The 13,108-nt window shown below is 41.6% G+C and overlaps 1 protein-coding gene across 1 annotated transcript in view; it reads right to left on the reverse strand.

The window, feature by feature from the left end:
- Nucleotides 1-3,322: 3,322 nt before the first annotated feature.
- Nucleotides 3,323-13,108, reverse strand: part of CEP112 (centrosomal protein 112kDa) — a 164,719-nt gene continuing 154,933 nt past the window's right edge. Inside the window, exons 24-26 of the mRNA XM_010086425.1 lie at nucleotides 7,637-7,738; nucleotides 5,213-5,277; nucleotides 3,323-3,740 (exon numbers count right to left, since the gene is read on the reverse strand). Of these exons, the coding sequence (XP_010084727.1) occupies nucleotides 3,737-3,740; nucleotides 5,213-5,277; nucleotides 7,637-7,738 (171 nt within the window). The 3' untranslated portion in view covers nucleotides 3,323-3,736. The remainder of the gene's footprint in view (nucleotides 3,741-5,212; nucleotides 5,278-7,636; nucleotides 7,739-13,108) is intronic.

Genomic DNA, 13,108 nt, shown 5'->3' on the forward strand with positions numbered 1-13,108 from the left:
AAATACTGCCTTGAATATTGGACACATCTGGGTTAAAACGAAAATTGAGTTCACCATTGGTAGCAACAGCACTAGGAGAACCATCAAGAAAGAAAACGTCTCTTCTCCCAAGGAGGCCTTGGAGCAAGCCCAGCACTAACGGGCAGTGACCACGGCCAGGTCCATGGGGTAAAGGCTGGATCAGCAGAGATCAGGGTCAGGGACGGCAGAGCAAGGGCACGACACAAGGTCTGCACTCTTCTGTTACCGTGCTTGTCTGGCAGTGGAGAGATCATCTCGTGGTAGCAAATGGTAAATAAATGATATTTTGTCCAGGGGCTTGACTTATTTACATTATTACAAATGTCAGATAACAGGGATGAGAGCTGCATAACTGCTGTGTAAAAGTGTCACAAGCTGCTCCCAAAGGCAGCACGCACACAGACACACTCCTCCTCTCACCCAGTTTTTCAGGATCAGATCCTTATTCAGTTCTGTTAAAGCTTTTTCACCAAAAAAAATTGCTTTCTAATTTAGGGTGGAAAAGTTTTATTCAATTAACTTCATTTTTTTTTTTTTTTTGGTTTGAATTGACCAACTGCATATCTTCCACGGACTTTATCAAAGAAGCCACCAGGACCAGAGCACATCTAATTTTAAGTGGTCTTTAGTTGGCAGGCTTAAAATTGATCATGCATTTTGGTTTCAGTAACTTGCAATCTCTGCACTCTTTGATAGCGCACTTTAAAGAGCAAGTCTTCTTTAATGACAAAGGCTTAAAAGAACTGACCTTTCTGAACAAAATATCAAAGCTTAGAAAAGATAGTTCCTTGGAAAAAAAAGGTCTGAATTAAAATGACCTTGTGTTCTGAAACTTTTTCATACAATATCTGACGTCTTACTTCTCCTTTGTACCCTCAGAACGAGACCAAGTGTAATTGAGTAGTGTGGTGCCTCCAGTACATTTTGTGATTTGGGAAGGACTTGCAGTGCATTAAGATAATTTAAAAAAAAAAAAAATCAGATTCCATATACACTCTCTATCAAGACTGCTTGTCGTTAGAATCAAAGCTGTGCATGTTTTTCAGAAAATTCAATAAAACACTCTAAGAAATTGCAAGTATTTTCTTCTAGTTGCAATAAAATCTTTTTCTGTGCAGCAAAATAATTTCTCAGTTCAAAACCACGGTCAGTAGAGATTTGGGCAAGTACCAGGAGTATCTGCTGTCACCAGGACAATTAAAGCACTGTTGCAGAAGAAAGCAGAGGGCTGGGAGGAGGAGGGAGGTTGGATCCCCTTCCTTCCAACTGCACCAGAAACGAGCATATTTGTTACGTGTAACACAAGAACTGTGAGTGGCACTGAAATAAAGCGTCACCTGGACAAGGGTTGCCTCCCTTGATACCAGTAAAAAATGTTATGATGGTTTTTTTTCTCGGGGGGTTTTATATAGAGTGAAACAATCTCCTCTCCCACAGCAGAAGTCAGTAAAATTAAATAATGAGTACACATAAAGCTCTAACCATACTCAAGCTTCACCAGAGCTTGGTTTATGGGCTATGAAGCCAGCTCCTGGCAGCTGGCAATTCCCTACCTAGCAGGTGAAAAGAGAGGTAGAGAGCAAGGAATATGTATGAAAACATTTCTAATCCTGCAATTTGGGCTCTAGTTCTTACTTGTTATAAAAATGATCAAAGAAATGTTAACAAGATCTACAAAAGAGCTCCAACCACCCTTGAATTTAATTTCTTATCAGGTTTAAAAGCACCTTCAAAATGGTCCTGACACTGTATTTGATGCTGCAGAGAGTTTCCCAGAGTTTTAAAACTCCCAGATTGACCAAGATCTACTTTTCTCAGGCTGCTTTTTGATCATCAATGACATCAGCAACCCAATTCCATCAAAAAGAAGGAAACTGAGGCCTGGATTCAACTCGCTAGAAGAGGGTCCCTGTGTTTTCCTATGGATGTATCCCCCTATAACCACCCAGATACCATGCAAAAACGCAAGCACAACAGCAGAATCAAGAATGCCTCGTTTCCTTCACGCGAGAGAAGAGAGATTTCAGTGTCCCAACATCTGCCGTTTGGGCACAGGGCAACATCCAGTGGGTACATCCCTGCAGCTGCCTGAGCTCTCGGTGCATCTCCCGAAGAGCCCAACCCTCGCTGCCGTGCACCTCGCCGAGTCCGTATATTTCATTTTACTGCCCACAATTAACTAAATACATCCTAACAAACTCCTCCTGCTCAAACTCACCGTTGCCGCAGGTGAGGCTTTGTGGCACCTGCTGCGGCACCTCCTCGCTTATCAGAGCCGTGACAACCCCTTATCTATAATTAGAAGAATCACTTGTTGATTCAAGGAAGGTGGAAAACCTGCCCAGGCTCAGACCAGACACTCAGCACAGCACCCGGCAGAGCTGGAGCCTGGGTTTGGCCAGGAGCTCCCTGCCAGAGGTGGGGGGATGGAGCCCAGCCTGCCAAAGCCTCTCCTGGTTGATCTCGGTGCCAGGTGGAGATAAGAGCGCAGATGGTGAGCCGGGACTCAGCCGCGTCCAGCTCTGGGCACTGGAGCAGCCAGGACCCTGCGAAGTCTGCCCGGACCGCGGTGTGAGCGCCGGTGCCAGCGGAGCAAGGGAGGAGAGGTGGCTGTCCCCTCGGCAGCGATACGGGGGTCTGTCTGCTGCTGCCAGTGCCACAGCTGGACTTGGGAAAGAGGAATTTCTGGCCCCCTCTCAAGCACTCAGACCATTAACTGTGCCCTATCAATACTGCCGACAGGATGGTGCCTAGGGAAAAAAAAAAGCTATTCTTGTATTTGGCATATCTAAATTTACAGATTACAAACGTACTCATGTACACTCTGGCTCCTGGATGGGCAAGAGATCAGGAAAGCTTCCTATGCCTGGGAGGCAGAGCCAGCTGCGAGGATGACTCCCTGCCCGGATCCTTCAGCTTCCCACTGCTCAAACCTCATCCCTGCAAACCCTCGGGAATCTGCTTAGATTTACTGGGATCATCCCAGAGAGCCTGCACGTGCTCACACAGAATCAAGGCCATATGGGTTACGACTCTTTTTCAATAACGCCCCATAACGGTTTCATCAGTAAACAACGAAGGACTTTCCTGTGACCCAAGGATAGATACAACTGTCAATGGTAGTTGCATTTGTTGTCATGGTGTTTTCATTCTTGCTCTGAGATTTCTCCTTGAAACTCAGCAAGAAAATATTTCCCCAGTTAACAAAGCCATACAAAACTTTCATGTGCACTGTGGCTACGTAGGTGACTGAGATGCCCAAGCAGGACAATAATGTCAAAACAAAATAGTAAAAAATAATAATAATATTTTAATAACATGGACACGAAACAATGTCAAATTATGTTAAAATATCTTGGATAATAATAGAAAATGGGATTTTCTTCATGTATAAAAGTGAAAAGAATGGTAGTGGGAAGTAATAAAAAAATATTAGTAGAGGAAACTCTACTCGCTCGGTAAGCTCAGCATTGAGTCAAACACAGTACACCAAAAGGATAAGTCTGCAATAAGATAGTGAAAAAAAATAATGGAAGGAAGATACAACTAAAAACATGCTAGCATGAGCAATGGTTGTGTTTTCATGGACTTCATGGTATTTTATGTGCTACCAAAACAGCCACTGATCTTTGCATTTTAATTCACAAGAGCCAAATCTTCAAACCTATTCAAAGCAGTCCATTTGGCAATAGAAGAAATCCAGCAGCTCCAGCAGCTACCTGCAAATGAAGAGATTCTCATTAGCATTTCATAGAATCACAGAATGGTTTGGGTGGGAAGGGACCTTAAACTTCATCCAGTGCCACCCCCTGCCACGGGCAGGGACACCTCCCACTAGCCCAGGTTGCCCAAAGCCTCATCCAGCCTGGCCTTGAACCCCTCCAGGGATGGGGCATCCACAGCTTCTCTGGGCAACCTGGGCCACTGCCTCACCCCCAGCACAGGAAAACATTTCTTCCTCATATCTAACCTAAATCTGCCCTCTTTCAGCTTAAAACCGTTACCCCTCGTCGTATCGCTACACTCCCTGACAAGGAGTGCCTCCCCATTCCCGTGAAGGAGGCTCAGGTAAATGCTGACGCAAAATTTAGTGGAATGTGCTCTTGGAAAAAAGATCTGGTCAGGAAGAAAATTTCCCTGAATAGAGGCACACCAAAAACTTCTCCAGGTCTAGGAGCAAACAGGGCAGCAGCCCCGCCGGCGCTGTCCCTGCCCTTCCTCTCCATCAGGACCGGGCTGGGGCTCCTTCCACCCCCAGCGTTTCGGTCAGTTGTGGCCTGGGCTGATCTGAAGGTCTGTGATTATTGTGATTATTCACCTTCTGAAACAGCAATCTTCCTAACTGTGAGGGCTCTGATTCGGAAAAGTTTGAGACAAAACGCATCCCTTGGTAATGCTACTGCTGCTCTTGGAGAGCATCTAGAGACTACCTTACGGCTTGACATTTATCTGACAAAGTTACCTACACTGGGCACATTACCAAGAATCTACGACATTTTCAGCTTCCAATTAGCTTTAGATAATTCTCATTAACAAAAAGTTCAGGATGAATATTTTCAGACAACTTTCACACTGTTTTTACAAGCATTTAAATATCTGAAAAATTCTGACACCGTTTTTACAAGCACACACTCTTATTTGCAAAAATCCTCATGTGAGATAAGAAGGTACTATCAAAGTCTATAAATATAAAAAAGATGGAGTGGCTTTCCTCAGAAGTTTCCTTTTACTCACCTCTCCCTGTGAATCACTTACTCAAAGGCACAGCAAGGCTTTTTATTGCCGCAGCACTTGCCATAATTTATATTGGAGGGTGTAAACGTCTGAAAAAAGCTCAGGCTCATGAAGATCCGGTACTTTGAAGATGGGATCTGTAATATTATGCATTGCATCATTGTTTTCTATCTTAAAAGGAGGTGGCATCACCGCAGAGCTGCAGCTGTGCGCCGAGCCGCTGTCTCATCATGAACGGCGAGGCAAAGCCCAGACTTGCAGTGCACCTGCGAGTTCTCTAATCTTGCTCTGAGAGCACTGACTAAGCACTGGGAAAATTCTCCGACGCCTGTTTACTGAAAATAAGGATCTTTTAAAACTGCGACCATATTTGAGTGCTTTAATTAAGCCGTAAAACTTCAATAACTGGGATCCACAGGTGTGAAATGGTACAAATTTATCAAAGATGATCACGTACCTTCTGGCGTGGCAGGCGCTCAGCTCTTCCTGGAGCACGGAGACTCTTTTCTGCAGAATGTTTACCTGGAAAATACATCCCATGTGAAAATGGTGGACCAAATTCTCATCCATAAATCTGTGCTCATTTCATAAGGGGTGTTTTTCTTGTCTGTCCTGCCTAAATAAAATGCAATAACACTTCAGCTGCATCCTGGAAGGAGTACTTGGTAGGAGATTGTCAGCCTGGCTTCCCTGGCGCTGCTCCAGCTGCACACTCTCCATTCCTTTAGGAACAGAGTCAAAACAGGTTTTAAACCCAGCTGGTGGTACCAGATGAGTTATGCAAGGGTTTGGGAGCCTGTGCTGTGATCCCTGCACTTGTGCTCTTGTGATGAAGGTACTCACCTGTTCTTGAAGTGCATGAACGTTAATGGTTATTAATACTGTGGCCACTTTTGGACGACTCACCAGGAGCAGACAATTGGGCAACATACCTTACATTGAGCAACGTTTTTAGAAAACTTTGCCCAAGCCTCAAGTAATTTCTTTTCTTTTTTTTTTGTTTTGTTTATTTTTATCACTTTTCAGTGCTTTTACCCAGCCTCTCCTCTTCATCCTCCTCCAACAATAAATAATCCTGACAGGTGCAGAGATTCCACTGCCCTTCTTGTCTTGATGTTTTCAAACAGGAATTTCAACAATTTTCAAAGACCAGGACACCTGCGCTTCAGAAAGAGCCCTGCTTACCGCGTGGTCCGCGACGACAGCGTGCCGCTGGAAATACAGCCGGCAGCTATGTATTTCTGGGATAGCACCCAGGTTTTCGTGTGTGTAGTTACTTTTACTCTTTTGAAATGTTGCTGCTGCTTTCAGAAGCCCTGCAGGTGGATATCAGATTCTACTGGTTTTTTAACTCATTAAAAGGTGTGGTATTCTTCTAGTAGCTCCAAAGTAACGCTTCCTACCAGACAGCACTAATAGTCAACCACACTTCAAAAATAGTTTTTTACTATCGACTGGAAATAGATTTCCCCAGTAGATCCTTAACTCTTTATCTCCCACAACTATTTAAATGAGAAAGAGCATCACTTCCATGAGGTATCCCTTGATAATGAAGCAGAGCATTCACAGCCAGAGTGTTGAAGTTCTGTCACTACTAGGATGCAGGAATATGACAGTTTCCCCTATGAAAATTTCCTACTTCTGTTAAGTACTATTTCCCCATATACGCTTTGCCAGGGGAAGTGTCTCATGGATAGCAAAAAATGCTTATGCATTGTAAAGAAGGAAAAAAAGCCCAAATATATTAAAGTACCAACCATTTCCCTAGAGAGAGATTGCATAAGAAAGAGAAATGGAGTTTGTAGATCTATAATTGCTTGAGAAATGGTTCTGAAAATTGGTATAAGGTGTGCGCTGGTATCCAGCCCAAACTTGTATGCCGTGTCCTCAGGGCTTTCGCTCTTCCCCGAGCTCCTGGGCAGCTCTGAGTCACCAGCATCGCCCTGCTGTTCTCTCAGTTCTTCCCTTCAGCCCAGGATGGATCCCAGTCCTTCCCAACACGTGTAAATGCACAGTCCTGTCCTGAGCCATACGCGAACACTGGCAGCATTTTCTTTGCATTACGACTGTTCCACATCTCTGATCACCCCTCGTTATTGCTATTTATCCTTCCTCATGTGAGCTCAGGCAACGAGGACATTCTGTGTTCTTCCAGCTCCTCATCTACTGACCAGGACAGCAGCAAATGACTTCTGTGGGAACCACGTACAGGAAACACACCCAATTCATTAGTAATTCCCCACTTACACTGGCATTTTGGGATTTCTATTAGCCAGTTTTATAGACTATTTAACATAAATAATATTGATTCTGTATTCTAGACCAGCTAGTGTTTTGCAATATTGAAAACAAAGCAGTTACAGAGGTCTATTAGAGCCTCTTTGTGTTGCAAAATGTAGAAATAACACAATGAGTATTTAGACTACTATTTGAAAAGAAAGATCCTATTTGTTTTATGATGTAGGCTGAAAAAACCCCAATGATTTCTCATTCTCTTCTGCACCCTTTCCATCCATCCTTTAAATGACTCCTGCAGGAGGACCAGGGTGAGGAAGATGAGAGATAACTGTGTGCTATACATGAAAGGTTGAAGAAAAAACCCCTGATACTGAATGCAGCATAATTTCTACTTTCAGTTGCTGTCTGAAGCAAAATCTGGGATCAAAAGATAGAAAATGGTAACTCTCAAGGTGAGGAAACTGGGGGAGAAAAGCCTTGTGAAAGATGACTGAGTCAGAAGCATGTGAGTCCTGCCATCATTTGGTTTTGGGACTTACTCAGGATTTTTTGGCCAAATTTTAGATAGTAATAATTTATCGTCTTGAAGAGATGGTTTTAATCCAGTTCAAAAAGTTGAAGATGAATAACAAGAGAGATTTACCTGAGATTTTAAAGATACAATGGTGTTTTCAAGTGCCTGTCTCATAGACGCTGGCATCAGACCTTTGAGTGTGGTTTCATATTCTTGTTGTATATGGGTCAGCTGTAACAGAAGAAAAAGAAATTTATATATAGATGGCTACTCTTGGAAGCCAGAAAGTAACTTTTTTGCTTCTTTTGCTCCAGCTGGAGTCCAACTAAACGCAGCATTGTGATATCAAGGGAAAGGGAAGGAGATAGAAGAAAGACCAGCGAAGACCTGTAAAGAGCAAAAGATGTAAAAAAGAGGAAGAAAGGAAGGAGAAAATATAATAAAGAATATATGGAGAGAAGGAAAAAATAATGAAAAGGAAACAGTACGGCATTTGTTAGGACATGGTCTGAAGAAACAATAATCTTTCCTAAATCTATCTCAACAGGGCATTTATACAGACATACACTTTGCAAACTGATAGAAGTTTTCTTTTTGTCTTTGCTGGGCTCTGAACCAGGTCAGTAGAGTGGAATTTGCCCCTTAGACAAGGTGAATTGCTGTTTCCCAAGATTTTTTTTTTACAAAATTTCTCAACTTCCAGGTGCTTTTAAGGCCTTTTTCTTATTTATTGTGCAACTGCTTTTCATTGCACTTTGTGTCTTCTTCAACTTCATTGATGCTATGGGACTCTCAACAAATAGGTTTGAGGATTTTAGATGTTATGAGATCAGATGTTCGCACCCAGATGATGACTTCTAAAGGAGGAGTAGTCCACAACCTTATTCCATAGATGCTGATGTGTCTTCCTCAACTTCATTTATGCTAAAGGGACTCTCAACAAATAGGTTTGAGGATTTTAGATGTTATGAGATCAGATGTTCGCACCCAGATGACATCTAAAGGAGGACAGGTAGTCCACAACCTTATTCCATAGATGCTGAGTAAACAGTACAGTCACAAAGCAATGTGAAATGAAGAGAGATCAGCTGGAAGGATTGTGCTTCACACCTCTCCAGGGTGGTTGTATTTGCTAAATCTTGACCCAGGAGAAGTACGGGGAGCCTGGTTCAGCTCTGTCCACCGAGTCGCACAGGACTGCTCGCACACTTTATTCCTTGGCTGAACCAGGGCCTGACTGTACTTAACTTCTAATAGGATTAACCGCTTAATTCAAATTAAGCAAATTCTCAAGTGTTTTTTTCTGGTTTAGCAGCTGAATATGTAAATAAAGAATAAAACAGAATCAATATCAGATTAACTTATAAAACATCTCTAAACTTTAAAACTGAATCTTTTTTTCCAATGATTTACACGCCAATGCCATTTTTTGCTAATTTTGTTTTAGTTACCAAATTGCTTAAATCTACCGTTGCGACCACAAATCAAAACCTCAGCCTTACATCCGAAGAAGCCACAAGTTGTAACTTCCAGCTCACAGCTCAAGCACATGGGAACCAAACGCAAAGTTCACCGCGAGATGTGCCAATTACCATCTTTCGGAACAAGCAGGTCATGCCAAAATATGCATGATGCATAATACAATTATCAATACAAAAGGAATAAAATAATCTGACGGAACTTTAGGAAAATTCTGTCTATGAGTCATTCCCACACGCAGAAGAAATCTCCAAATCTCCATGCAAACAGGCAATTAGAGGCTTTCCTTGTGAACTGCAAGTAAGTGATGCCACTATGCAAATCTAAAGAAAAAAAAATGGTGAGACAGGAAACCTTGTTTGAACTCTGCTTGTAGATAAGCCAGCGATAAAAATTTATGTTTTTGAAAGTTACTCCGATAAATTTATGCTACTACTTCTCTAAAGGCTTACAAAGTTATGCATAAGTGCTTTGCCAGGATAAATATTTTCTGAGCCAACAGCTCATTTGGGTGGGGACCTTGATAGGGCAGGAACATATATTCCAGTGAATTCAACATGTTCCATTTGTTGTTGGTGAGATGGGAGCAGAAGCAGGCAGCTAGAAGAGTAAAATGCTTTTATTTCATAAATTTTAAATAATAATGATCTATTTCACGAGTACGAGGCTCTGGATTATCACCTCGCCAATCTCTTGGGGTGACCCGACCGGCACAGAAAGCCCATCACAGGGGCCTGGCTCACGCTCAAGCTCTCAGTTTACAAGCAATGCAGATATCAGGAGCTGACTCTGGTATAATTCCGCTATAACCCCAGTATACACCACGATCTAGCCATGCCTCCGGAGCACCTCGGACGCACACCAGCTTCCTCAGGTGCCAGGCACACAGCAAGAGCCCTCATAATTTTCTCTAGACAAAAGTCAAGAAAGTTTCATTCTAAGTAGATGCAAACAAAAATCTGCATTTTCGCAAATTCACAATCAGCTCTGTGAGGGCAATAACACTGTTCTATGTGTGCAACAGGCTTCTTTCGCCCAGGTCACTGGTTTTATTAGTTTAATCTGCAAGTGTCTTCTAAATACACGCTTGCACAATGATGTTACCGTTTGCTGTCAACTCTGCAAAGCAGCAAGGGCATTGTTCCCTTTTCACCAAGGTGTTTCTTGGAAAATCAGGAAGAAATAAGTCCTGTGCTTTAAACTTTGGATATATATTGTGGGGTTGGCTGAAAAACAAGAAAGAAAACGAGACACAAGCCCTGGTAGCTGAAGTATTGCTTGGGGCTGGTTTCTTACTCTATAGCAGGGAGAAGACACACATATTTTTTGCTGTTCTTTGGGATACAGCTATAATTTGCTTGTTTGCTAAGACAAAATACGTTACTTTCAACAGTGTTCACTAATAATTGTATCATGATAAGATGAAAATAAAGTCCCAGCTGTTTCCTGTCATATTATGATAAACACCATGCTGGTATTTTTGGCTGAAGTTACTATCAAGGTTTACTGACCCAAGAGATTAAAATAGTGCATGGCAAAAATCTAAATCACTTCTTATAACTGAAAAATAACATAGAGTGGGCTAATGTATACTAATTTTAATGGAGAAAGGTTTTTATTTTTTAACACTTATTTTTGACCAATGAAAGGTATGTCTCCAGGGTTTGTTTTTTTTTTTTTTAATTTGGTGCCTTAAAGGCTTTTTTGTTCTTTTATAGCCTCAAGCTGCCTCCCTAGGATCCACAAATACTGTGTCTCCTCTTGCACTCCTGAGAAATGTTTAAAATTGCAATTCTTCAGCCCTCAGGAGGGCTTGTCTGCTGGATGAGGATAGCTCTATTTCATTTACTGTTGTGTTCATTTTCCTTCAGTCCTGAGAAAGCCTTTTTTTGAAAATTCATTTTGGCGAGTTGATTTAATCCATGAACCCCCAGGAAGGTTTTATAGCTTTTAATATTAAGCTGCCACACTGCTCTTTGTTTATTCAGGTTGGTGGATAGCATTTGAGGTTTAAAGTTTTACCATCAATCATCTTTGGTGTCAGTAGAAACAACTGAAAGCTGAAGTTGCCGCACATAGCTCATGTGTGCTTAAGTCACACGATAAACTAGAAAAAAGAAGAGACAAATATTCAGACAACTATTCAAAGTGATGCAAAAAGTTATAACTTCACAGCCTACCACGACATCCTGTCATAGTGGGGCACTGACCATTCTGAAAAGAGATAAAAGTTGGTTTTGATGCCCAGAACAGCAATATCCAAAAGCGAGCTTTCCAAACCAAAGTCAGGGCTGGCCCAATGCTCTTCAGTAGCATAAGAGGAGTTTCAATTTTACTACTTGAAGGAGTCTTCAAGTGGCACAGTTCAGTTTTGCAGCTACTCGTTATTTCTAAGAGCTTCTGAAGGATGTTTGTGGGCAGGGTTAGAAGCAGAAGGGAGCACAGGACCCATGGGGAACAAGTCCCATTGGCACCCAGCTGCACTCTAGTCATTCTCCTTCTTTTTTGAAAGAAGCAACTTAAGCACACCCATGAGAAATTCAGTACCTTCAAGATGATCAGATGCATTTTAGTCCACTTGTTAAGAATAGCCCACAAAGCAGAGGATATTCTGCTTCTCTTCTACGCTTTGCTATACAGCCACAAACATATCCTATTTATGTTCCTGACAGCCAGCTCTCCCCTTCTCACTTCCAAGAGGTCTGTGATGCTAAGTTTATCATCCAGAACACATTGGCCCTGGTGCAAAATCCCCGTTTCATTAAAAAAAAAAAAAATTAAAGAAAACAAACCAAAACACAATCTTCTCCAGATCTCCCAATTGTAAATTACTTGATTTGAACCAGAGGAGCATACGGAAAATAAAAATGAAACACTGAAGTATACATTGCCAAAGTAAATGAAGGGACCACAGAAGAGTTGTTCAAGTTCCTTTAAAAAAAATAAATCTTGTCTTGAAGGCCATGAAGTTAACATTTTATTTATGGCAGATAAGAATCAAAAGGCAGTCCACTTAACTAAGATGTTGTGGTTTTTTTAGTATCTTAATTTCTGCCTGTTTATAATATTTGTGAAGGATAATAATTCCACATGTGCCAGGAAATACTAGGATAATGACCAAAAGGCATAATTAGGTTCACTTAATTATTATCAAATTTTCTCCACGTTTCAGGGGAGTAAGATGAGAAAAGTAATTTCCTGTCTCTCTCAAATCTTTTCTGCATTAGTTAAACAGTGGTATGTCATAGCGCTGTTTAAAAGAGAAATCTCTTTTAAAAGGTTATGCATCCGTTCTGCAATACACTTCTCTGAAAGAAGATGTGAAAGATCTGCTGTAATAAATCTGAAGACAGGTTAGGGTACCAAAAAGGTAAAAATAACTCCTTCAGCCTTAAGCAAATCATTTAAACCCAGACTAAAGTCTCATCCTTCTAAATGAGGATAATAATAATATTGCATAGGTCACCTTCATTCAGGCGATGTGAAGATGGGAGTGATTTTCTGAAAGCACATTGAAAAGGGCAAGGGAAGGACAAATCAATACGATGCCATCCCAATTAAACAAAAACCCAATCAACAATAAACCAAACAAAACCAAACAACAACCCAAAGAATGCCAAAGGAATGATTAATAGCAGCTCGTTTGTATTCTCCCTAATTGCAGTGACTCCTCCTCTCCCTCTCAGCACTGCTGGACTCTAAGCGAGCAGAGGTCTACTCCCACAGAACCACCACGAGTCTACACGGGCCCGTTCCTCCATCAGCTGGACTGGGGAACACTGGGCAATGTCTATGACCAAGGAACCAAATCTACCCAAATCTGCAATTTCCTTAAATTTCAAATCTCTCAGGGTTCTGTTGTAAGAAAATATTTAATTAGAGCTTGAAATCTTCTCCAGCAATTTTTCCTAATGGAGAGTCAAATGATGTACCAATTTGTTCAATGAAGAACAAAGCCTGAGCATTTGTCTTTTCACAATATAATCAAACATGAATATCCGCTGCTTTCAGTCCACATCCTCTCTTATTTCAGGCAGTGGGAATTTCTGTTCTTACTGTGCAATGTATGTTGAAATATGGTTCTTCCAGATTTAGAGAAACAGAATGCAATTTGATACGAAT

The sequence above is a fragment of the Pterocles gutturalis genome, unplaced genomic scaffold (genome assembly GCF_000699245.1).
Source record: "Pterocles gutturalis isolate BGI_N339 unplaced genomic scaffold, ASM69924v1 scaffold4436, whole genome shotgun sequence".
Classification (NCBI taxonomy): Eukaryota; Metazoa; Chordata; class Aves; order Pterocliformes; family Pteroclidae; genus Pterocles; species Pterocles gutturalis.